At 46.2% G+C, this 26,947-nt stretch overlaps 1 protein-coding gene across 1 annotated transcript in view; it reads left to right on the top strand.

Annotated features, from left to right (window-relative positions):
• TLL2 (tolloid like 2) overlaps positions 1–26,947 on the top strand; it is a gene marked incomplete at both ends in the record, with an annotated part of 93,399 nt that overhangs the window by 18,780 nt on the left and 47,672 nt on the right. The window contains one exon of the mRNA XM_084264367.1: positions 15,612–15,722. Coding sequence (XP_084120493.1) covers positions 15,612–15,722 — 111 coding nt within the window. The remainder of the gene's footprint in view (positions 1–15,611; positions 15,723–26,947) is intronic.

Here is a 26,947-nt window from a genome sequence, read left to right as displayed (position 1 = left end):
TCAATTAACTGCATCTGTGGCCCCTAACAGCTTCTCCAAAGAAGGAGGAGATGCTCTGGGATTGTGAGTAGTTGTGGAAGTTGGATAGCTGCGGTGAAATATGAGTCCCCTTGCTTTGGGCAGTGTGAGACAGCCCAGTGTGCAAGTGAATTTGGAGCTGAATGCCCTCATCTGCTTGGTCTGACTACCTTTCTTGAAGCATGACTGCCTTGTGAAGTGGCAAGGACATGAAACCCTTCAAAGAGGGAAAGTAAACTCCAGCACCTGGGTGCTGGTCAGCAGCAGGTGATCTGTCTAATGAATCATAGAATCACAGACTGGTTTGGAAGGGACCTTAAAGACCATCTAGTTCCACCCACTGCCATGGGCATGGACACCCTCCACATGACCAGGTTGCCCAAAGCCCCATCCAACCTGGCTTTGAACACTGCCAGGGAGGGGGCAGCCACAGCTTCTCTGGGAAGGCTATGCCAGTGTCTCTCCCCGCTCCAAGGGAAGAATGTCTTCCTCCTATCTCATCTACATCTCCTCACCTTCAGCTTAAGGCCATTACCCCTTGTACTGTTGCTTCATGCCCTTGTAAACAGTCCCTTCCCCATCTCTCCTGTATGCCCCATCAGGTACCAGAAGGTGCTATAAAGTCTCTCCAGAGCCTGCTCTTCTACAGACTGAACAAACCCAACTCAAGTAACTCCCTCAGGAGGGGTGCTCTGGCCTTGTGATTATCTTTGTGGCCCTCCTCTGGACTCACTCCAACAGCTTAGTATCTTTCTTGTACTGAGGACCCCAGAGCTGTATGCAGTTCCCCAGGTGGGGTCTCACCAGAGCAGGGTAAAGGGGCAGAATCACCTCCCTCAAAATGCTGGATGCATAGTTTTGAAGCAGCCTGGGATACAGTTGGCTTTCTGGGCTGCAAGCACACATAGTTGGCTCATGTTGAGCTTTATGTCAATTAAGACACCCAAGTTGTCCTCCTCAGTGCTGCTCAATCCATTCTCTGCTCGGCTTGTAGTTGTGCTTGGGATTGTGCTGGCCCATGTGCAGGACCTCACACTTGGCCATGCTGATCTTCATGAGGCTTGCAAGGGCTCGTCTCTCAATCCTATCAAGGTCCTTCTAGATGGCATCTCTACCCTCCAGTGTGTCAACTGCATTATAAAACTTGGTGTCATTGGCAGACTTGCTGAGAGAACACAGATGGAGCACTGGGCTGTAGAGCTGGGACATCCAGCTTGACCTTGAATTAAAAAAAAATTGATTTGCTGCTTCAGAACAGCCTGAGAAATATCTTTGGGACATCAATTGGTGCCTACTTCAGCCAACTTTGTCTGAAAAGATGAGGCAAGTTTTACTCTACAGGGCTTGTTCCAAAGGGCACTGAGTCTGCACTGCACTTTCTGGGGGTGCTGGTATGACGTGACGTTACTGACAAGGAAAACAGAATAGTGACACTTGTGTCCTTTTTCTCTTTGAATATTTAAATCCTTCTAAGAACCTCTCCTGCATTTCCAAACAGATATTTTATTGTCTGCTTCCCTGACCAGATCTACTTTTTGGAGCAGGGGGCGATTGCAATGCCTGACATGATAGGTCTTCACATGTCCAGGTGTATGTTACAGGTCTTCTCTAAAAACTACTCACTCCAGTCCATAAACCATGTTGCTGTGGTGGCACAGTCATAGGAGGAGATAGTGTTGGACCAGTCTGCAGCATCTGACTGCAGAAAGGGCTGGGGAAGCCCAGGCAGACCTGGGAACAAAGGAGCTGTTGCTCCAAGCTGTGTGATGAAACCTTTCTCTGTAGAAGCCAGACAATCTCCCCATTTATTTGCAAGTGGCATTTGGTCACAGTTTTCTGGCAACATATGGAAACTGTTTAAATTAGCCGTATGAGCCATACGTGAAACAGATGCATATTCTTGAGCAGGCTTTTGTCATCGATGTTTGAGCGAGTGAAGGGTGCAGCTGGCTCGCTTGGGAAGTGGGGAACATGTCTGCACCCAGATGTAGTTAAGCGCTTGAAGTGAAACAGATAACCAGAACATTGCAGGATGTGTGTCAACAGAGACCAACTTCTCATGGGCACCTACTGCACAAAGAAGATGAATTGATGTAATGACACTTAACCCTTCACTGCTTTCCTGTTTGCTCACTGCTGGCGCAGGATCAGTTGTGTCAACAGAAGACTGTACAGTCTGTGACTGTCTTGTGTCTTCCACTTGTGTGCTACTATATCAGCACACCAGACTAAAGCTCCAAGGTTTGACCAGAACACAATTCTACACCTTTTTGAGCAATCTTAGCAAAAGTAGAGCAATGAGATCTTGTTGAAGAGAGAAGAATCCTGTGACGCCACTGGCTTTTGGGTGTGAATCTTGAGAGGAACTTTGTATAGGGAGAAATTGTACTGGAAATGCCTCCGTAACTGGAGCTGTGTCAGCTTCTGAACTTTAAATCCTTGTGGATGTTATGTTGCTGCACAATCCTAGATGCTCGCTGTGGTATGTATATCTGGGACAATAAAAAATGACCTTGTATATTAAAAGCATTGACTTTATGCATGCCAACTGTGATAGGACAGATGAAGGTGGGAGTTCTGAGAGTGCAGTGGCGGTTGCTGTGGCTGAATGGCTGAGTTTAGCTGTTGTATGACAGTTAATGCTGAAAGACAAGAATGGAGAGTTTATGGCAGTAGGGCTCAGAAAAGGGTGAGGAAGCAGTGAAAGAAGAGTTCTGGGAACAGTGCTGATAGGGCTGACTGGAAAGGAATTGGATCTGGGCATCAGAAAGAACTACCTGAAGGAAGACCATGACAGGATGTGAACCTCTCCCACAAGGGAAGCACTGTGATTTTTGTGTACCACACAGGGATGTCCACACAGTGCAGTATTAATCTATGGCTCGTGCTGCTGACAGCCTTGCAGTGCTCGCCATCACAAACCACACCTGAAGAGTGTTTGCTGGGGTGAGCTGCTTGGAGCCTTTGCCACCTGTCTGTAAAGGTGCAAATCCAGAGAAGTATTTGACAAGGCTTACGAGCTGCAGAATGGGAAGCAGGAGATGCTTTATACAAATGATGACAAAAGGAGATTGCTGTTTTTTTTCAGGTTTTCTTGTATGAGTTTAAAGCAGGCAAGGAATTACGGGGGGTTATGAGGTGTTTTAAGGGGGCTCTAGTTGTCTCCCTGAACCAAATATCCCTTGGAGCAGCCTGTGCACAGAACCCAACTGGGGCATTGCTGTGTCCTGGTAGGATTGTGCTCTTCTGGGAAAGCCACCTCTTTGGATTACATGGCACTAGAGGTCAAGTTTCTGCATTGAGGTTAGTTACTTGGCGGGTGCCTGTTTCTGAGCAAACTGGTGGTGCAGGGAGCTTGCCTGAGGAGCTGGTATGAGTGCCCCTTCTTAGACACCAATGGGCTGAGCCCTTCCCGAGGCTTGTGGGCAGCAGCAACTACTGGCAAGCACAGGTGGAAGGGGTTTCCTTTGCTGTAAATGTTGAAGGCTTCAAACATAAACCCAGCATGTTTTCAGATTTAGCATGTCATCACAAACAGCAGTTTTACAGGCAAATAGTGATATTTTGGTTTATGGACAAACCATAATGAAGCATCTCTTGGGATGCATTCTGCCTCTCTTTGTTTTTGTGGGGTTTTTTCGTACGTGTCTTTGAACCGTTTTCATCTGTGGTGAGATGTACCCGGAAGCATCCTCGTCCCAGGCGTTACTCTAGTTGTGTTTTGCGTACTGCAGGGGGTGGAGCGCTTCATTTTCCAAGGTTATTTTTAACTCCTAAATACTTGTGCTGAAGCCAGTCCTGGATGGTGGCTGGATTCTTTGTGAGGAAGGGCTGTGCTTCGCTGCTAGGGTGAGTGTTTTCTACTACTCTTGCTCTGGGTGTCGTAATTTTCTGTGCATAGTATGTCCCAATGGGGAGTGTTTGTAAAGTGTGACTTTTAGAGAGAAGAGGAAGGAAAGGAGATAACATCTGATGATGCCCTTTTGTGTTTTGCTTGGGTTTTTGTTGAAAAGGGGAAAAATGCGGTTTTGTATTTTCCCCCTTATTAATGTAATGTCAGTATCATGTTTCAGACTGTCACAGCTCGGCATGTGCCTGGGAGAGAGCTGGTGCCTTGTGTAGCCAATCTGCTTCCTTCGTGTCTCTCCTAAACTTGTGTTGCGTACTACTTCACTGTGTTGTGCTGTGAGGCACACTCACCTGTTTCCTGTGCTGTCATCTCTTGCTTTTCCTTGATGCCGTGATTTACAGCTTGTGAGGGTCCCAGTCCTGTGGGGTGCCGAGCCTTTCGTTCCCTGAGGTGAGCTCAGTGGTCTTTGGAGGCTCTTGCTGGTTTGCAGAGTAGGACTTTGGCATTTGACCGGTTCCCAAGAGCTCATACACATACGGCATTTGTTTGTCCGTTCTGCCAAGGCCCCTATGCCCAGCTCAGGGCATGAGCCCCACCATAGTCTGGGGGTGCCCTTGGTCACATCCCGTGCCCCTACCACACCGTTCAGTGCCGCAGTCACTCAGGCTGCTAATCTCATTCTGATCTCTTTATTGTTGTGGTTTTGGCAACCCAAATTCCCCACCCAGGCCTGAGAATTTAACATCAGCACATTTGCATGACTGATCGGATTTGTCTCGCTTCTATGACGACATTGTTTCTATGGAAAATTAATGGATTCTCACGTTGTATTTTTAATGGCTGAAACCACCCCCCTGCCACCCTCCTGTCCCCGAGCTCTCAGAGGGGAAGTCTGTAAACAGATCAAATTAGCTATCCTCCGTAAATAGCTCCCATTTCTTTCCTGCCTGCTGTCCATTTCTTTTTTCTCTCTTCCAGCAGTGCTGCAACACTCCTTTCCTGGTGTTGGTGGATAAAGAACAATGAGTAAAATAAGCCTATGTTTGCGTTCCTTGTCTGGCTCTTGAATAGATGTGATCTATCATGAACTACCCCTTTCATCCAGGACCATGTGGTTTTAAATCGTCAGCCTGCCTTAAAGTTTGCTCTGAGCAGACCTGGGTTGCTACCTTTTTTTTTTTGAGGATGCAGCTCAGCTAATGGCTCTGTTTCTCTTTGGTTTTGAGATAAGCCACGTTTTTTTTTTCTGTGGGCAGGTGGGTGGCACCAAATTTCGTCTGTCTGGGGTCACCCGTTCCCCTCTTGCAGTGCTTGGGGTGAGAACAGGGAAAAGGGGCAGGTTTGGTGAAGGAACCTGTCATCTGAAAGAAGAACCTCCCTCCCCAGGTGATGCAGTCAAAAAAACTGTAATGGCTCACTCTGTGTTGTGAGTGTGGCTGGTGGAATGTCCTCAACTGGGGGCACAGTGCTTAGCCACTGCACTGTTCCAAATGAAGTTTAGGGTCAGAGCAGGTTTGGTCATAAGTCTACTTCTGCCATCTCAGGGTTATTATTCCTCAACTTAATTTTGAGGAATAAATTCAGGGCAAGTCCCATGGTATCGGAATTACCTGAGGAGAAGGTCTGACCTGGATTGCTTCCTGCCAGGAGCCTGAAGCTGGTGGCCAGGACTCAGAAAGTCTCTCTTGTGGAACAGCTGCTGAGGGGGGATGCAGTGTTTCAGGTCAAGGTCTCCCAGCCCATGGTACTGACAAAGTCAAGTTGAACAATGACTGGAATACCAGAGACAAACTGCTGGGAGTCTGTGCCTGTCCTTGAGGTGACATGGAGGTGACAGTGTGATCCCTAACTGCCCCAGGTGACCGGTGAAAATCAGGGTTTGTGTTCCTCACAAGCTGGAGGGGGGATAGTCTTTTGGAAAAGAGCTTGTTCAGTTGTCACACAACTGGACTGCATTTGGTTGTTTCCTGCCTGCCCCAGACTCAGCTAGTGCACTGGAGTGTGCCTGCCACTGAAGACATTCCTTTCACCCCCGTGAGCTCAAGGTGGAGTGGTGTCTTTCTGAGGGTTGGTGAGCTCAACTGTGATTGGAGTTCCTACCTTCAGGTTTTAGGTCCAGATAACTGGGGTACCAGACCAGCCTGATACCACAGCCAGGATGGTGTGTTTGCAGGTGGATTTGCCTTGGTACTTTGGTAGTTTAGATGAGCTGCTATGAATGTCAGGATGGACAGCATGTAGATCTGATTGCGTAGTTACTTAGGTCAAAAATGTTGTCAATTTTGGAGGCAAAAATGCTGCAGATATGGAGATAAGGTGGTTGGTTTGAATTCTTATGGGGGGATGCAACGTGACAGGAGGAGGGGGATGAGAAAAGGGGGCAGGGAGGATCCACTCTGTGCTGGCAGAGGCTTGCCTGAAGCAATCGGCTGTGTGAAGTGTTACTTTTCTGAATGCAATTGTTGCTTGGGGCTTTGGATTATATTAGCGTGAAAAAAATGCTTCTGAGTGAAGGGCCACAAATCATAGCTGGTCCAATAGGGAGGGGAAGAGGACTATAAAACAGGAAATCAATTTAATACTCAGTGGGTGTTTGCAGCGTGCTCACCCTTCCTTCAAATTGCCAAAGGAAAGATTAATTAAAGTTATATTGAGCAGCAAAAATGATGGAGGGTGTGAGATGGAGCTTGCATGGCACAGCTTTCTCCATAATTAATTGACGAAGACATTTTTGGATTTCATTACCCAGAACCTTGCCATATCCTACTCTTAAAGGGCAGCTAAAGTGATGCTGGATTTCCAGACCAGCATTGCTGTCTTGCAGAACGAGCTACGGAGGAACCCTTCATAGGCACTTGGGGAAGGTGCTGCCTCTGTCAAGTGGTGCCACCATGCTATTTATGGGCCCTATCATTTAGCAAGACCATGAAACACTTTTATCTGCTTGTGGTTTTGCTTCCTGGTTTCCGCTTCTGCTGAGGTGGATTGCTGCATGCACTGCAAAGTCGAGGTGTTGGCAGTGGATGGAGATAGCTGGTGGCTAGGTCTCTCTATGCTACCATTATTTAGTCAGAATAACATTTGAGCAGGGTGTGACAAAAGCTATAGGACACCAGGGTTTGTCTTGCCAATGCCAAACAGGGAGAGAATTGCACGTGGCTCCCCTTTCCCTGCATCATGATCCAGCTGCCATCTGTGTTCCTTCTGTACTTTTCACAAAAAGCTGCACCTGATCAGTGCTATCACTGTGAGATGCTTTTCCTGCTTGCATCAGCTACAGATCTGGGCTGTTGTGGATTACATCCCCTCTACCTCTCTGGGGAGGCTTTGGAGATAGCAGGGCTTTGCTTTTGTGATGGACTTTAAGGCCAACTCCTGTAAGCTGAGATGCAGCTCAACTTGACAGGTTCTACCTGTCTGTGACTACAGCATTTCCTCCCAGATTTTCCCTTGGTGATCTTCGCTTGGTGTGATGCCAGAGCTTCCCTTAAATCTGGCTGGATATGAAGCTTTCTACTCCTGACTTTCTGAAAAGGAGCTGTGGCAGTCCCTTCTAAGGGTGTTTAAACACTTTGCAGCTCAAGAGGGAGTTTCCACATACCATGCTATGATGAGGGTATAGACAGCCTTGCATCTCCCAGGGCTCCAGGGTCTGGGAATCCTGAAAGTTTGTTTCCTCTGTTGATTTCCATAATAAATTACTGAATATGCTCACTAGTGCAGAGACAGGAGGTGTAGAACAGTCAGAAGCTTTGGATTAATTGGAGGCAACAGCTCTAGTCTTTAGTGACAGTACAAGCACCATGGCCATGCCTGACTCGTGTTTGTTGTGCATTAGCACTCTGGCTCGTAGCACCTAGCTGTGGGATGCTGCAGGAAGGAGACTTTTTGTTTGAAAAATACTTGTATGTCTGACAGTCTCTTGAAGCAAGGCTAGCACTAAATGTTGCTAGAATCAGTTGTAACTGATTGGGCCAAAAAGATGAGAAAGTTATGGCAGCTTAGTGCAAATGCTGGATTTGGCAGTTCTTAGGCCATCTAGGATAGAGAAAACAAGGGTTGAGTTGGTTAAATTACATAAAGCTGACAAATCAAGGGTTTGATTTTTGTTTTGGTTTGGTTTTGGCAAGGACATCTTGCCAGGCTGTTGGCTTACAGAGAAGACCCCAGCTCCACCCTGAGTTACTATTGGCTCTGAGCTTTGTGTGACTTTTTATTCACTAGCCTTGTTTAAAAACAATTTCCCTGCACGCTCTTCTGCAGGCTAGAAAGGTGTGAGCTGCTCAGTGTATGGATGTAGGTAAAGACACAAAATACATGCTTTCTCATCAGCCCTGGATGCTCTAAGGAGTGACTGTTGCTAGCTAGTGCACCAGCTCAGTGCAGTAACAGATACCTTTTTTCCTAGCCTACTTTATGTGCAGGCTGCTCCCTCAAACACTAAGCAATAGAACTGGAGGAATGTCCAGGCAAGGATAGGGTGGTATGCAGTTGAGAGCTAGATGCTAGGGTGATGGGAAGAATGCTGAGCTGCAGATGTTGCAGAGGAAGGATCTCAATTTGGTGTGGTGGCACAAGGTTGGGGGCATGCTGCTTGTCTTTGGGAACAAGCTGGATCTGAAAGCCCTTCCTGGCTTGTGAGAAAAGGAGGTGCCAAAATCAAGCCCCCCCCTTAGAGAGTGGAGCATCCATGGCCTTGGTGGAGTGAGAGAGTATCTGGAAAGGGCAGCTGTGTCCCTTGGGCAGCAGGAGAGGGTCAGGGTTGCCTGGGCAGAAGGACAGCTGTGAGTTGCAGAGCTTGGTTTCACTTGGAGGCAACTGAGGTCTCCAAGGGAATTTAACTGTGGGGTGGTTCTGTGTGTGTCCGTCTGTGTTGGAGGGAAGGGATCAAGCTACATATGTTTGTGTGTCTATGATAGCTTCTTCCTAAAATCTGTTGTCTGATGGCAGGTACAGTGTGGCCAAGAGGCACTCTGCAGAGCATGTACAGCTTTCAGGGGGAACAATTCAGAGATGTACAGCCAAAGCTCTGTTTCAGATCAGCATTGCCATGGGACGTGCATGTCACCTAGAGCTGAAAGCAGAGAGAGCAAAAATGTTATGAAACTCGCATAGCTCAAGTTAATTTGAATAGAAACAGGAGGAGTTAAGCCAGTCCCGTGGGTTTGCACACTGGGTTACAGGGGAGTAGCATCCTTAACCCCTTAAGGCACGCTGAAGAACTGGGCAGCAGACATCGCCCTGCAGAGCTTTCCTATGAAGAGGCAGGTGTTTAACCATTTCGGAGCCCGTAGAGGGAGCTGCTTGGCTGCCTGTGGCATGGATTGCTGCTCTGTTCACACGTGCCCTCCTGTATTGCTCATTGTGCCAGCGATGGGTTCCCAGGTCTCTGGACTGAAATGACCGTAGCGCAGATGTGGAAGGGATGTGAGGGCCTTGAGTAAGGAAGCAACCAGCAGCAGGAGAGTTACGGATGTTGAAAGGAAAAGATCTTTCTCCTAACCTAATTGTGGCACGCTGTATAATCTGTGCCGCTGAATTGTTCAGTTCTCAGTTAAACTAATGTGGCATTCAGCCAAGAGAGAGCATGTACTGCTCCTTAAAGCTGGCCATTGTGCAGGCTCACATGTATGTTTGCAGCTTTGAACAAGCCGAAGCCCAAAGTATTTCTTCATTTATGCATTGTCACCTCTCAGGAAAGGAAACTCATTGAACATGAATCAGAATTTCTGGCCTAATTTGGTCGCTTGCAGGTAACTTCCCAAGAGAGGGTGCTGTGGCAGCATTACACATGGTAATTTTTACAGGCAATTCGGGTTTCTGAAAAGTTTGGGCAGGGATTCAGGCTCTGATTCCCAGAAGGTTTTGATATTCTTGAAATATTTGTTGACATTTAGAAGTGGACCATCTTCTTAGACATCATTCCGCAAACAGACTTGTTTCTGAAACGAAACATGCTCCCTGGACAGGGGACCTGCTGCTCACTGAAAACGGGCTTGCCAAGTCCCTGTTGCCAGGAAACCCCACTTATGCCAGGTGGCAGTTCTGGCTCAGACACCCTTGCTGTGTGGACAGGTTTACCACCAGAACCTTCAAGCCTGGCTTGAAGGGAAACTTCAAGCTGGCTGGTGGGAAACTTTGGATCATTCCTACTGAGGAGAAACAAACTGATCCAGATGAAAACATCACAGACGAATAAGGTAGTCTTGATGCTTTTCTTGTACTCATTACTGCTGCTTGTTTCCCATCCTTTGGCTTCAGTGTTCGATGCTCAGCGTCTGGCCCTATTTCCAAAGTGTTGGTCTGCAATTTTTTCTTCTTTTCTTTCACTGGTGTCTGCTTTATTATGAGGCTTTGCTCTTCCCTCTGACACAGTTGTTACTTTGCCCAAAGGAATGTGTTGAGTTTTCCCTTCAAGGCATAAATCTTTCACAGCATACTTCAGAATACTGCTCTGCGGGTTCCTGCGCCAGCGGGCGGTTCAGCAACAGCAGCAGACCTGTCTTCCTGCAAAGGAAGAAATACAGAGGTGCTGGGAACACACTTTGATCTCTCGATGTATTTATTTGTTGTTACACTGCAAAGTGTTAGCCCTAATGAAAGTGTGGCCAGCCCTGAAAATTAAACCCCTCAGTGCTCAAACCTGGCAGGTTGGGAAGCGTCAGCAAATGCTCAAAAATAACTTGGTGTTTTTCCCAGGATATGAATATATGTACTATAGTTTTCCTGGAGATGGCACTCATTTTTGCATACGCCCACCACGCCTTCCCTGTAGGTCACGTGGCCAAGGTGGGACAGCAATTTTCCCATGTACTGTTTGGATGTGGAGCAATCGCCTCTGGGACAAGAGGAGCTGGTGCCCTGGGATCTTTCAGTAACACAGATGATGGAGAGCAAAGACCTGTGTAGGGATAGACATTGCCCCTTGCAAATACACATGTGATTGGGCTCATGGGTGTGTTCAGAGCAGACCCTTTCCACTGTGAGTTACAAATGGCTGGTGTGGCTCATCACGTGAGTGATACAGTTGACTCTACAAGCTGGATCGTCTTACTGTGGCTCACAAAATTAGAGATGGCAAGGTGAGTTGTACGAATATTTCTGCCTTGAGTATTTTGGCTCTGGCACAAGGAGTCATGAGGCATTCCTTCTTGAGAAGCATATACATGCAGAAGTTGTGAATCCTAGCAGAAACTGAGTTTGAGTCATGAGTATTGATGAAATAAGTCCGAGGCATCTGCTTGGGTTTACGTTGCTCTTTGTTTTCCATGCTCATTGCTGTAGTGCACTGTGGGAAACCTGCAGAGCAAGAGTAAAGTCCTTCCAGCAAAACTGTGTTAAAACTATGCTGAGAGAACTGAAATTAAGTCTGTCAGGGTGAGCTGTGCCAGCTGGCTCTGAGTTCAGACGAGACCCTCTAGCTGATGACATACTCTGGCTTAGCATGGCTAAGAGCCCCCAGAAAGAGGCTTCCTTTGGCTCAACTTAGAGGGCATAGGCCTCAATCAAGGCTCAGATCCCATTCAGCACCTAAAATCTGCCATTTCTCAAGAAAAGCTTCAGTTGCTGAAAGAGTTTGAGTTGGAGTGGGGTAGAGGGGGCTTCCTTGGCAGGCAGGTTATGCCTGTTTCCAATGCCTCTTTTTCTGTGAATCTGTCACAGCTGGTCCTTCTACATGGAAGATTGCAGTGGTCTACCATATTGCCTAAAGGGTGACTGCTTGGCTGATCCCAGTCACCAGTGTAAATCTATAGCCTGTACTGGAGCCCTAGTGCCAGAATGGGAGCTTCCTAGCAAGGAGTTGTGTCAGGCAAATGGGTGAAAGTGTTGCTCTGGCTTAGTGTCTGGAGATCATTTAAACACAGACATCAGGTGGAATTTCTCAAGCATGGAGTTAAATTCTTCATCTGCCAGCTCAAGTGACTCTTGTATGCTTGTGTAAACTTGGAGCAGACTAGGGTGAGGGTGGAGGATACCCATCCCCAGGTATTTGTCCTGAAGTGTTATATGTCAGTCTGTTTCAGCAAACCATTTGCATTTTGATTTGAGATATATTTGTAGGACCAATGTTACTCAGATTTCTGGCTGAAGAGCAGAAGCTTTTATTGATGATGTTTTTTTTATATACTCTTAAAAAAATAGAAAGGACAAGAAGTTTCTTAAGAGACATGGATGAAACATACTTTTTACGGAAAAGGAATCTTTTGAACTGTTGTGAACACTTTCCTATTGAGTTCTCATAAGAGACAACAAAATTATTTTTCTTCCCTGAAATAAGTTTATCCTACTCAGAACCAGGGAAAGGAGAAAACACAAGCAGGGAATTGTTTTGAGGTGTTGGGAGGAAAAACCAAGTGGAGGTGGTTTGCAGGGAGGAGCAGGGAAGATTTTCTAAGGTAGATGCTTTGGGCCATCATGTTGCATTGGAGTGGGAGCCTGCCAGAGCTCCCATAAAATGTTACTGTGGAAAATGAGAACTGTGAAGGCATTGGTGGGTTTGGACTCTGTGTTTGTGTGTGAGGCACCTGGAAAAACTGTTCAGCCTGTCCTCTGCCTAGAAGGTATTCTCCTTCCCAGAGCCATCTGACGTACCTTCTAGGTGTCATGGCACCTCTGTGCTCTGCAACGCAGGCACCAGCACATGGACTGCTTTCCAGAGGCAGAAATGTGCTAAAAAGGAAGATAGCTTACCAGGCTGCATTTTTTCATTTGGTTGCTGGATCTTTTTTGGTTAAACATAGTCATCCTGACCCTCCAACAGACAAATGCTGTCTGGTTGCATATGCGGGAGATGGTGAGGTTAAGTGTGCAGAGTGGTTGGTGCAGGTTACTAGTCCAGTGTGGAAGCAAGGTCTCATAATTGGCTTTATAAACCTCAATAAGAGCTGCTCTGTTCTTACTGTCCAGAGCGATTTCTTAAAGAAAAGCTGGCACACTCTTGCATGGAGTGCTAAGAGTTTGCACCTGGCTGTACACTGCAGAGCTGTCTGCCAAGAGAAATACTAGTTTCCAAGTTTGTTAGCTTGCTGTTTGGAGATTTTAAATGTTTGGGGGTTTTTTTTGTTTTCTTTTTGGAAATCTTCCCACATTAAATTAAAAAGGAGACCTTGGTAAAAGAAATCAGAAGGGATGCATTGAGATGCTTCATTTGCCAGCAGTATCTGAACTTGTGACCCTTTAAAATCGAGTACTTTGGCTTTCCTGTGGGACAGCTCCCTTGGGGTGGAAGCAAGCTTCTTTTCAGTCTTGCTTGCCTTTAGGAAGGAGCCTTTGACAGTACAGGAGAAGTTGCGGTGCAGCATTCTCAGCCAGGACTTCCAGCGAGGAAAGTTGTTCAGCTGGTTTGGGACTGCGATAAATCATGGTTCCCCTGGAGCACGCTGGGACTGCAGAGAGCTGGAAATAAATGCTAGGGAAACGCAGCTTTTGTAGTGGACCATCTTTCAGGATGATGTATGGCTCTGTAACAGAAAGTGATTCCTTTACTAAGGCTGGGAGAAACTGCTGCCTTCCATTGGGAAGGAAAATGTCGCAGTTGTGTTGATGTAAATCCATGCTGCAAGCTTGCTCTGAAAGCTGTGCTTTGGCATGGCTACCTTAGCCCAAGAAACAAACTGAGGTACTAATGGAAAAGAGCTGTGAAAGCCAAAAGTGGTGGCAAGTAGTTTGGGGCTGAAATACGATAGTGGGTTTGGTAGGAAGATAGGGAATGGATATCTAGTTGGCCAGTATAATAGCTACTGACCAAATGTGGCTGGGGAGGGAATAGGGTGGCATGGGATGCTGTTTGCATCTCTTAGCATACTGCAGCACGGTCCTGAGCTAATAATTTCTCTGGGTGGATAAAATATCTTTTCTTCAAATTGCAATCGCAGGAGCAGAAGTCTCTGCTCTCTTCTACTGTCCATTCCCAATCAGCTTGGGATGTTTGGCCATGCTGGTATGCTTGTTAGCAGGTGGGGATCTGACAGTATTTTAGGTTGTTTTCTATTCGTCATGAGGGCTTGGATTGCCAAGAAGTTGGGTAGAGCCCAAGTTTGGTGTTTGTGTTGTAACCAGAGGCTCTGTCCTAGTTACAGTTGATGTCAGTCTGTGTAGAAGTTTTTCTGTGATAACTATGGTCTCTTCTGGAGTTGCTGCCATGTTTCTGTACTTGGGTTTGGAGACCCAACCAAACAACCAGAGCCAGCCTCCTTTGAGGCCATCTTCCATTCTTCTCCTGTGACTAGGTAACTAGGGGGAGGCAGCTTTGTTCCAGAAACTGGGGGAAGCCTCTGAGTCCCCCTCTGCTCATGCCAGGGCTTTGCTGGTTGTAGCAGCTATTGGCTGGGGCAGTTTGTGGTAGCTGGGATGTGCCTGTTAGCAGGCAAAGGCTTCTTGCTGTTCCTGTGACCCAGAACAGCGATGCTGGCAACTGCCATTGTACCCGCTGGGGTGCTGAGATGCAGAATAGAGGAGTCAAGTGCTGCATCAGAACCAGTGTCATGTTGTATTAGAAAAAAAAAAATAAATCTCAGTTAACCTTTCATAACTCTGTTGCCACAGGTCTGATTGCAGGTTTCTGATGTTCAGGCAAAGGTCTGTGTTTCGTTTGGTCTCGGCAGTGAAAGTGAGATGGTCACGAAGTCATTGGTTTCTTGGGCCTAACAGACTTGGGTCAGTGATGCTACTAGTGTAGAGATAGGATGTTCCCCCCTGCTCCCCCAGTAATGTAAATGTTGACTGAACAGGAGAAAAAACCACAATTCCATCAAATCTGATCACGGTTGCAGTGAGTTAGTGTTGCTACTTGTCTGACTGAGCTGTCTTGAACAGTACCACTCATTTAATTTGCTGTGGGTTTTAAAAAAAAAAAATATTTTTCATCAACCTATGCAGGCTTCTCATGTGAGTTTTAACAGCTGTTTGTAACCTGTTTATCTCTGGAAGATCTGTTCTGCTTGGTCAACTGCTTCATCGCCTGTGTTTATTTTGTTCAAATTCCCCAAATGGTAACTATACACTACAGCATCAACTTGGTCAGGAGACTCCTGGGATATAATCTTTTCTACTAAAATGATTTCCAGTCTGTTTCTCTGAGCTGTGAATGTCAAGGTATCAGTTTGTTTACCTTATTTTCATGGCTTCTGGCTGAAAATTAAAAACTGCAAATTTAAATGTGGACAACTGATCCACAAGAGGACAAATAACTGGCGTTTCTCCACTGAAGTGGAAATGGTAGGCTGGCTCTCAGCTTGGATTGGGAGCAATGCAGCGTGTCGGACTGCTAGCTGTGTGTATGAGATCCTGCAGGCTGACAACCGTAGCCTTTACATGCATGTTCCTGAGCTTGAGTCCTTCACCACTCCTGTCATAGGTGAGTTGTTGGCCGGGGGGTGGTGTGGATGCAACATCTCAGGATCTGAGCTGCAGCTTGGCTAACTCCTCACGCTACCTAGGAAGATGCCAATGCTTGGCCTCTTTGTAGGCTTTGAGTCAATGCCACCACCTTAGTGCCTGGTTGAGAGCCAGACCTAGAACAATGAGCAACATGAGGGATCCCGGCTCAGTAGATTAATTTAAATGCTGTTGCCTGGCCTCGACCAATGTCCGCTCGGTCTATGCTTTTAAACTACTGCTGTGTATTACTTTTTCTTGATCCACAGAGTAATCATTCACCTTTTAGGTGTGATACAGGCTGTATAAAAACTGTGCTTTCCTTCCAAAATAAAAACTGAACTAATTGCAGTTTGTTTCCCTCCAGCTGCCTTTTGGGGAGATATCGCTTTAGATGAAGATGATCTGAAGCTGTTTCAGATAGACAAAACTGTTGACTTAAGAAAGCACTCAGATGGAAGCTCAAGACACAATTCAGGTAAGGGCAGCCCTGGGGTGGTAATGCCTTCTTTCCTCTGCTTTTATCCTTAGGGAGGAAAGAGTTCCCTCTCACTGTTAACACCTGTTCCTTGATTATGTGACTGAAGGGTGGGATCCAGCTCCGTTAAACAAAAAACAAGTCACAACTTGATATACCTAATTCTATCTTGTCTGAGGGAGAAGATTTTTGCAATTTACAGCACAGAGCTCTTTCTACAAGGAACTGCCTTTCACAAATTTGGAAAGAAATGTGCTTGAAAAAAGGACACTCAGTTTGTCATTAGTTTTGACCCTTGTTGTCCTCCCCTGCTGTTGTGCAGTGTATTGTCTTAAGGGAATAATGCGCTTTTTCAGCTGTCTACCTAGGTAAAACCCACTGCAGCCTTGCATACAGACTACCCTTGAAGTGATGTTATATTGAAATAGGTTAACAATTGTGTTGATTTCCTACAAGCCAATAGATGAACTTATATTGTTCTCCTACACAGCTCTTATGCATGCTTAGTCTTCTGCCAGACCAGAGGTATTTCTTGACTCAGGAGCTCTGACAGCCTCTGAAACACTCTGCAGCTGGTTTGGAGGACTCCCCGTGGCATTGTTGCCTCCACTTCATGCTACAAGAGATAAATTGTTTGAAGCATGAGTTATGAGAGATACCAAAGGGACTAGAGACAGAGCAGGTCAGGGCAAACTTCTTTTCTCCTTCTGCTGTTAGACTCTTATGTTAGCAAGTAGGGTAAACATGTTGGGTAGAGATGCTGCAATCACATGTTCACCTGACCCCATGCATCTCAGCTCCCATCGTATTGTTTGTAAGGACTGGTAGCTGGTTCTGTATCTTCGGGACTGCCATTCTTTGGTTGCAGACCATCAAACACTGCGCAGGTCCTGTTGTGGGGATCAGTGCTCCAGCTTCTTGTTGAGATGAGCATGAAAGATGATGCAGCCAACACAGAGTCTTGCTTTTGATGGTGATATAACGATTGAATTCATGCAGATAGTGACAGAGTTGTCCAGTTCTCCAAATTACAGATTGTTCCCTGGAAATGTAGTTATCCTGTGCTGTCATGTCCCTTAGCCTGTTCATACCACTTTTTGGGCTGTGGTGCATTCTCAGGGGATAGGAGTAGGTTCCCTTTAGAGGAGAAAGAAGTTAGAAAATGATGACAAAGGGAATGAGAAAGACAGTGTTCATCTCTTCCCCATCCTGTGTCAGTTAGTGACATTAGATGAGGAGACTACTGAGGAGCAAAGCCAGACAGCATTTGACTGTATTAGTTTGCTCTGGTGGCTTTTTTAGCTGCTGTATCTAGCACATCTCTTTTTTTTTTGCTTGCCACTGGTGCCAGACCTGCATTATCTGGCAAATGAACAAAGTTTTATAGTCCACATCTGTACCATATCATGCAGGCACTGGTCTCTTGCAACCATGGCTTGTGTTGTGTAGTTGGACTAGTCTCTTTCTGTCACTCTTATTGACTGAGGCAAAACTGGTGCATCATATGATGCTTTGCATTAGGTGAATGGTGATGTCATGTCACTCAGCCCTGTCCTCATCTCCAGCAGGCTTCGTTGCTCTCCCTGGCTTTCAGCCCCTGGAAATGCAAGCTGATAATGGGCAGCCCCTATTCTGTGGAGCATGCACAGAGGGGGCTCTGTGTTCACCTGCCCTGTGAGGGGGCTCTCTGCAGGGGCAGGAGAGGGTGATTCTTCTCTTGCAGGGCTTGCTTGACACTCATGTGAATTGTAAGAGGGTGGTCTACTTCAGCACGGTGGGGATTGGGACCCATTCTTTCCTGGGAGAAAGTCCTGGTCTCTGCTTTTTTATTTCCAGTGGGAAGAATGCAACCTCTGTACAGAAGCAGCCTAAGACCTTTCATGAATGGGACCCCTTGAATTATAACATTTCAGAGTTTCCTAAAGCTGTTAATCGGATTAGTTGTATAGTGGAGGAAGTACTTAATACGTATATACAGACACGCAGGCTCTTCGTATCTGGGAGCTGCACTCCTGAACACGCTATTAGGTCAGGCATTCTTCTTCCCCTGTGTTGTTTCCTTGTCCCCAGAAAATGCTGTTTAGCTGGGAGGAGGGGTGAAAATTGTGCCATTTGACACTGTTGAGCTGTTTATAGGCATACAGCCTATTAACTTGTGTGGAGCATCTGCAGCTGTCAGGCTCTGGAAAACCAATAAGGTTCCCATGTTGTTCTGGGTGGCAGTGGACATGGCTCTTCACTAGATCCAGCTGGAGATGATCTGTTTTAGTAAGAGTTCTGCCTTGGTTCATGAGGGGTGAGACTGTCAGATGTTTCAAGGTTTCCCATCACAACTTTTTCTCTTTAGCTTCTTCCAGTCTCAGTCCTCAGATCAGATTCCCTGCCCCTCTCTCTCAGGTCTAGAGGAAGGGCATGGCTATCCCTCTAGACTGTCTGGATTCTTCTGCAGATATCTGTGTTGAGCTTAACTGCATGCCATGGATGTGCCTCAGGTTTGGGTTCTACATTAATTTCCTGCTTGCAGAAACACTACAATTGCTATTCAGGCCTCCAAAGTTTGTGACTGTATTCAAGAGTGGGATGCCTTTTATTTTGTTGGATCAGCAGTGCCCTTGGTTTGGCTTCTGGGAGGGTTTTCAGGCATTTTCTCAGCAAATTCAAAGCCAGTGTTTCATTTCCATTGCCTGGGACATAAAGCAATAGACCGAATAGCATTGTTGTCCTGCTGAAGTCACAGAGTTAGGGTCATAGCTCTTCCCTCTGAGGGACATTGGGTCAGAGCTCTCTGGCAATCCCCTTGAAGACTGTTCATGTGAGGTTTACAGTTGGGAGTAGCTATCTCATTGGTACCCAACTTGGTACCTTGCATCAGGAGCTGTGTCCCTCTCCAGCTTTGTCTGGATGTCTTTGTCCAGTGTGTTTAGATTATTTTGTGTGATTGGTCACATAGGGGTTTGGCATTACACTGGGGATTGCATCACTTCCATTATGATTTTAAAGTTTCTTGAAGAGCAGAACACGACCTGATAGTCCTTATTACAACAAGCAGTCTGCTCCAAATGAGTTGTCTTTCCAAGGAAAAGGCAGGCAATGGGAAGGGCACAGCCTGAGTAGTTGAAAACTGATCTGCAAGAAGGCTTTGCAATTGTATCTTATGTACAAACTTCATTCTCTGATGTGTTTTTAGCACTGGGGTTTTCTTCAGGCCATGCTAAAGGGAAGGCAAGCATGATGGCATTCTACAACTAAGATTAGTCCATTTAATCCAAGTAGGTTTTAGGTGTCTGCATACTGACTCAGTTAAAAGTATGAGTTCTGAGTTAGCAGAGAGCATTTGTGATCAGGTGAACTCAGAGTGAATGCCAGGAGGCGTGCTCTTGTAAGAGGGTTCAGGACTACCAACTAGTTCAAATCACATCTGGGCCCCTTCAGGATTTCCCTGAAGATTAATCCCAAAATGCTTTCCCCCAACCTAATTTAGATCATTCCAGTAATATGACTTCTGTGCTCCTTTCCACAGGTGTCTCAACCTCAACTTTGTTCTACCTGAAGCTTAGTTTTACTCTCATTGGTGATATGGTGGAAGATCTGCTTATGAAGTTGCACAATTTGACCTCTACTTTAGTCAAAGTATTTTTTTTGTTAATTTTCTAAACCAGGAACGAAAAGTGGGCATTTTCCCCTCATTAGCTCCTACTCTTTGAAACTTAGGTGCTAAGCCTAGAGAATTGCTTGTGTTCTTTTTGTTTGCTGCTTTTTACATTGTTAGAGATTCTGCAGGTTATACTGTGCCCTCCACATCATCTATTCATTCAGCTCTTACCATGTGTAATGCCACATAAAAATCTGCTGAACTGGAAATTTCCTCCTCAATCTTAAATGTCTTGCAGCTTGAAGGTGGGAAAACAGTAAGGGATGTTGTTAAAGTAAGTTACCTGCCTCCCTGTCTCTTTCTGTGGAATCAAGCTCAGATTTCACATTTACTGTGCATATCAGTTCTTCTCATGCAGCAGTGTTGAAGTGGACAACCTCGGGCTTTGGCCTTGTATAGATAGATACAGTAATGGCTCAAAACATAATGAAATGCATCAGGTACTTGGACGTGTGGCAGTGAGCACTAGCCTCAGCAAGCCCATGCTTCACCAACTCCTAATCACTTGGATGAAAGATTCTATTTTTCCAAAGAGCTTACAGTTCTGAAAGGCTTCTCATAGATTATTTTTCTTTTTTAACTTTAGTGAAAATACTTGCTTTTACAATATAGTTCTAGTTTGGAAGAAACTTGAGTCAAAGCCCTGTGGATTCCTGTGCTGCTGAGAACCCCTAGATGTCTTTGAAATGTGGTGAAACAAGAAAACCCACAGGCGGGCTGTGAATCTGCACAGTGCTACCTCTCTTTTGGACACAAGTGAGCCACTGGTGCAAGGGGATTGTCTTTGCTTTATTACTTTGTCTGCTGAAGTATTCGCCACAGAGGAAGAAAGCCTTTTCTTGTCATGCCTGTGGGAACTAGGTGCCTATTTAATCCTATTTAACTTAAGTTTTTGCAGGCATCTTAGGGATTAAGAGTGGGTTTTTTATATATTACCTCTTTCCCTGATTTTTATATCACAGAGCCAGTTTCTAGTCCTGAAAGGCACCTCTGTGAGTGAGAGAGGCAAATTTATCTCCTCTAGGCTTGGCACGAGCAGACCAGAAGACGTGGGAGTCTGGCTGCCTGCGCTGATGCCATGCTGTGCTCGGCTTGCTGCTGAGGCACTGACTGCATCCCGCTGCCGCCAAGAATGCTTTTCAAGAACAGTCAAAACAGGTTTTCTCTTCTTCTGATCCTGGGAGGTTTTTAGGCTCATGGCTTGAAGGCCTTGATGAGGCTTTCACACTGCCGCAAATTAGTGGCAGGAAGGATTTCAAGAACTTCTCTGCTAGCTGGAGTGAGTAATACTTCAGATAACGGTGTGGCTGGGATAGGGACATATTTGATCCTAGGATTTCTATGGAAATCAAAGGGCCCCGAATGGCTGGAGGCTCTGACAACAACTTCATGTAAGTTATTCTCTAGCAAACGAGACAGGTGGTTGCTCTACATTAAACTTTCTCTTAATAAGAGCTGGGAGTGTGCTGGCTCTGCTGTTCTTAAGCATGCCATGAAAACACAGGAGCTATTCCACTGCTTCTCCAGCCATTGTGCTTCACTGATGCACAGTCTGCAGCAGGCTGCTTTGCTTTATTGTGCTTTGGGATGCCTGTGGTCACCTTGCTTCATGGGAATCTTCCTGTTTCAGGGCTGGCTCGTAGCTTTTTATTTTTGTAGCACAGCAACCCAGGAATTGCAGATTTCAATGTGATGTGAGTAAACTGCTTTGGAGCATGGAGGCAAATCTTGAGAGATCTGGAAGGGAGCAGAAGAATGTGCAGTCCTGTGTGAGTGCACACCTGAAAGCCTGTGTGGTGCAGGGGGATGACCGCAGTGCTTTTCAGGTTACACAGCAGCTTTTCGTTCATCTGCAGTGGGCTGTCAGCACCTGAAACGTGTTTCCCTGCCCTCTGGTTGCATTCCTGAGGCAAGATGTTGATTCCTACGTGAGCTGGGATTGCTTGCTGGACAGGTTGCTCTTAGTGCAGCTCTCCTGCAGAGTTGTGCTGTGCAGTCTCAGGGTGGAGAATAAGACTTCTCCGTTGGGATGGTTAATGTGCTGGGAGCAGTCACAAGCGGGGTTTCTGCTGCTTCACTTTGGGAGGGGCTGCTCAGTCTCAAGGCTGTGGCCTGCAGCAGTACTGTGTGTTACTTCCAACTCCTTTTTGATGCTGCTGGTGTGTTTCCAATGAAATTTAAATTAGTGCAAAATGTATTTCCAGAAGAATGCAAAATACAGGGATTTTAGACCATGAATGACTGGGATTCCAGGGAAGGTCTGATTTATGGATTTGAAGTAGAGATGGTTACATTCAGCTGGCTTGGCTCATGCCTGCCAAGCTCAGAGCTGTTTTTCCTTTGTAGCTCATGCTTGGTGCTCTGCTGTAGTGACACTTGGTCGGGGTTGAAGGAGTGGTCTTCAGCAATGCTGGATTCAGGGCTATCTGGGGCCCAACCTTTAAGTCAGTACAAACCATCGATATGCTCTAAGCCTAAATGATTTCATCTCAGCTGTGTTGGTCAAAACTGGTCAGGAGCAACGCAAATAACTATGTACATGCTGTAACATAGCCCACATCTGTGAACTCTCTACAGGGGTCTGCTCTTCCACTGGGAAGTCTTTAGTGAAGGTTGTTTCCTCTTATGTGGGTAAAGGAACATCTTTGTTCCAAGAGACCTTTCTGAGGGCTCTGTCCATCTGTTTGCATACCTCCTTTCAGTTTTCCACAACACATAATGTGCACTCTAGGGATGTCTCTTTGCGGTCCATGCAGTCTCACAACAGGAAGAGGAGCTTCACTCAGCTCGCTCTGTGGAGAGGTGGGTGCCAAATGCGTGACGCTTGGCCTGATGCTGAGGGGTTTATTTAGCTGTGCCAAATGATTTTCCTATGACTAGCCCCACTGTTTACCTTTTTGAGCCCATTCAGTCAGGGGGTTTACCAGAGCAGACAACCATGAAATGAATTTCCCATAGTTCTGTAGTTTGCTAAGGCAAGGCAGGAGCTCCCCTTTGGAACAATCGGGTGAGTGCTTTCATTCACACTGCTTTTCTGAGTTACCCCCTTTTCCAAGTCCTTGTTTCTGTGCAATAAGCCAGTGATTTTCTCTTTGGAGAAAAGCAGATACTGGGTTTTTTTTCGTTCCAACCCAGAGTCTTGCAATCCTATTGCCACCTTCAGAACTGCCTGGTATTCTCCAGCATGGACATAATTGTCTAGAAAGCCCACAACCCTTGGCTATTGCTAATTCCCCCTGTAGTTAAGGCTGTCCTACTAGCAAATGCTAATCTTTATGGCTGGTATTTTCACTCCAGCAGCTTTTGTTTTTTGATTCTTGAATGCCAACTTGAAGACCTTTTTGGAAAATGTTGAAAGGGGTTTTTCTCTCTAACTGCTGTCTTCCAGTCTGATGCCTGATAGGAAGAGTGGAGAGGTGATCAAGTCAAAGTGCCAAAGCATGGGAGGCGTATATGTGCAAAGAGGATAGATCTTCCTTCTAAGGTTATAGAAGCAGCCCTGAGCCAGGACGGTGTGTCTGTTAGGAGCAGGGAAGTTGGCTTGTCAGACGTGTGCCTGTTCTCCTCCCATCACTGTTACTGCCATGATCTGTCAGTCAGACACTGCCTGTGGGTTGACTGCATGCTTTTCTGATCTAAAGTCATGAGGTTATTCTGCATGGCGTGTGTGCTGGCCCATCCAGTGAGCTGCAGCTCAGTTCACAGGCGTGGATTCTGCTCTGGAGGGCTTTGCATCTTACACTTCTAAAAGCACAGTACAGGCCAGCTCTGAGCTTTTGGCTGGACTGTTTTGCCCTTTCAGCATTGCCTGCTTCCAGAGAGGAAGGACTGCCTTAGTTGTTTAATGTGGGGGCACAAGAGAGATGCAGAGCAGCAGTGTGTTTCTTTGTTCCTGCCTGTGTAGGTGTGAGGGATTCGTCTGATTTCCTCACTTGAGTTCCTGCATGTTGCACACTCAGCTTTCCTGCTTTTTAGAGTCCCACTTTTCCTTGGGTTGCCCATAGCCGCTTGTCCAGAGGGTTGTATTCTTCTCCCTCATGAGGAATTTTCACCTTGGCCCCTGCCTGGAGAAGGTTCAGTGTGTTTGGCTGTTTCTCCCTTCCTGTATTCACTGAATGGAGTTTGTTCTTTTTACTTGCCTCCTCAGACCTCTCCCTGAAGTGATACCCTTGGAGAGCTGTCTCACGTGCTGATGAACACTGTCTTACTGTTATCCCTGCTTCCTGATGTGGGTTTTGTTCTTAGTTTAGCTGTGTTTTGTACAGTCCTCGTGTGACCTTGAAGTATGATGTGAGAGAGTGGTCTTTGAGCACTGGGTAATGTTTGAGTCAACATCAGGTGTTAATGGAGGGCTGTCTGCTGCCTGCCTAGGCGGTGAGGTGCTGCTTGTGATGTCCCTGGGCAGCAATAAGAGGTGTTGGAGTCTTTACTCCACCTGTCCCTCCAAAAGGGATGCAGGCTCCTATTTTCTTTGGACTACGGTCTTTCCAGTATGACACATTGCTTCAAAACCAGTTTGGACCAGTGGTGCTTTTAGTGACCCTTCACATAGTGGGTTGTAGCATTCCAAGCTTGGCTTGTGACAAGCAAAGAAACGCTTCACTCACTGCAAGAATCTCTTCTCTTTCCCCTTTGCTTGTGACAAAGGTTCTGCAGGGCAGGGTAAAGAGAGTCCCAAGCAATAGGTGAAGATGCCATCTGGCCCTTGTCAGACTACAGCCTGAGCGACATAGCCCTACTACTTGCTCTGCATTCCCTTTGGACTCAGATGTATTTTTTTTCCCTCTTGTCTAGGTTCCTGATGGCAGCTGGTCACATGCACCACAAAGTTTGTTTTGTAAATGCACTGTTCCCTGAAATCGAGTTTTCTGGATGGTGGCCTCCCGCCTGTCAAAACAAGTGGTTTTATTTCTGCTGTGCAGCCAACATTCAGCCTTACATAGTTGGATTTTTTAGTGATTTTATGAGCTTTGCAATATTGCTCAAATTAATCCACACAAGCAATAAAGCTTTCTCCATTGTAACACAAATCCCCAGCTATTTCAAACTGCCACTTATTCATTCCTAGTGGAAACTTCAGCGGTGTTTATCCTGCGAGTCCAATTCATGTGCTGCTTTCAGAAATCATCCAGGAAGGCAGTAACTCAGTATCACTCTTGTCAAAGGCTCCACATTAGAAATTAGTCAACTTGGATTTTGTTAATGAGCAATTGAATTTCTTCAAGCACCCAAAGACATCTGCATGAAACTATGTAAGTTGACGCCACGGTTCAAGCTGCTTCTGAACAGCCTGTTTCCATAGTTCCTTCCAACTGAATGTGGTGCCACCATCAGCTTTGGGCAGAGCCACGGCAGTGTGGCCGCATGGATGATGCTGAATCCCTGCTGCTCCCTGCTAAACTTTGCCTGTCTTTGGCTCACAGCCCCACTGCTCTCCCCATCCCCTAAATTCTCTTTTAGGCACATCTCTGACACCTGGAAGTGGGTGCTAGATGGCATTATTAACCCTTTATGGAGCTGGGATAGTCACCACGTAGAGCATTTTTAACATCTGATTTCTATTTGCAACTGTCTTGCTTTTGATTGCTCTTAATTAAATTTTCTTTTGCTCTTGTCTACAGCTGGTGTAACACACTGGGAGGCTGTTCCTTTTACTGATGCCAGAGGAGCCTGAATAGTCTTTTGTGTTTAAGTGGAGGTTATTAAATAGCTTTATATTAATTGACTGTGATTCAGGGAGCACATGGGCAAATGTACTTGAGTAGATCAGTTTATCCATATGGAAATTACATTGGATGTTAAATCCATTACCCTAATTGTAAAATTCGACAGTGCTTCGCCAATAACTGCAGAATTGCCTAAATCATGCATTTGTTTCAGAGCTGGGCAAGTGCCTAATTTCCTTGACTACTTGCTCAAATGAAGAATTGAATTTGCCTCAACTGCGTAGGCTGCCTTGTCATTTCCGAGAGTGTTTTAGCAAGTGAATTTGGAGGCAGAAATGGTCAGTCAAAGAGTAGGGTCTAATAAGCTCTGAGAGCAGTCAATGCAGGGTGGTCACTCCCTGAGGGTGGCTTGGATGTCTTGACCCTCAGCTCGGCCTCTCTCCTTTCAAGCAGGGATGTTGCTGTGCCCACAAAATAGAAGTTACTTACCCTGCTCAGCAAAATAGCTGGCAGGTCCAAGAAACAATCAGTAGCCAAAATGGCTTGATGGATAATAGCAAACAACAAATAAATTAGCAGAAGTTGTAAACTGTTCGTGGTTGATTGTGAACAGAAAGGGGTTACATTTGTGGAATAAATTCCTGCTTGTTCAGGCCTAATTTGGAAAGAAGGCTGGCGTTGGTAGCTACAGTGGACAAAAACCCTTCGCTGTGGCTCCCCTTTTCAAATGGCAAGGACAAAGTATTTATTCAGCTGTCAAGTGGGGAAAGAAAGCAAATTAGTTTTAGGCTGAAATGCTGGGCTGTGTTTGCTGCTGTAGTTCTGAGGCCAGATGGTGACTTGGACAGCCCTGGGGAATGGGTAACAAGTTTCTCCAGGGCAAAGATCAGAGGGAAATATTCAGATTATTTTGCTGTTCCACTTCCTAGAGTAGAGAAGGTAGTGTGAGGTTTATAAAACTGTGGTGGGAGGGGGTTAGTCACTCTTCTCTTTGCAGTTGGTGGTGTTGCTGAAGCCTGGAGTCATTTTGTGGCGCAGGGGAATGGATTTGAGACCTGACTCCCTCCTTGAACTGCAGCCATCCCCTGGGATGGATGGGGCAGCTGCTCTGCCAGCAGCTCTGGGTGAGCAGCTTGCTGCAGTGAAGACAGCTACTCTGCCACATACTCCCCCAGCTTCCCTGCTGCACCTTTAATACTGCAAATGATTCAGGCTTCTGTTGGACCACGAGGCCTGAGGTTTCCCCACTGTTGGCAGTTGGTTTGGGGTGTCCGTTCAACGAGCTGTGGTGGAGCTGGTATGTAACCAAGCAGATGGAGTGTCTCTTCTGTATCTGCTTGGGGTGCTCAACTGTCTTAAACGTGACACAGGCTCCTGAAGTAGTAAGAAGGCACCAAAAATCTCCAAGAAGCTCTTGATTGGGAGCGTCTGAATATCCAGGCAGAAAACAAACTGGGAGACCTCTGTGCTGGCACTGCATGCTCTCTGTGGAAGAAGCTTTAATTGCATTCAAATTTAATTTAGCTCCTGGTGTAGTGTTTTCATTTTGAGTTAATTTTTATCCAGTATAAACATGGTAGAGGGAAAACAAAAGGATTAGGAAGGCTGAGGAGCGGTCTGCCTGGGCTGCGGAGAGCTCTGGGCTCTGACTGCGAGCCCGTGGCTGAGATGGAGTAGGGGATGCTGCAAGGCAGTGCAGGGAGCTGTGTGTGGCCATGCCCAAAGGGTCTCAAGGTAGATTCAGGCCGAAGCAATGAGACTGTGCAGGTCAGAGGAAAAGGGATGTTGGAAGGGAGGGCTGGGAGGGTTGGTGCTGCCTGTGAGAGCAGCAATGGGTGAACCCAAACCAGCTCTTTACAGTTTCATTATCACCTACAAGTTCACTTCTGGTTTTCCTTCCTTTCAAA

This window comes from Gallinula chloropus (assembly GCF_964237585.1).
Source record: "Gallinula chloropus genome assembly, chromosome: 5".
Lineage (NCBI taxonomy): Eukaryota > Metazoa > Chordata > Aves > Gruiformes > Rallidae > Gallinula > Gallinula chloropus.
This window is presented reverse-complemented; position numbering and strand designations above follow the sequence as displayed.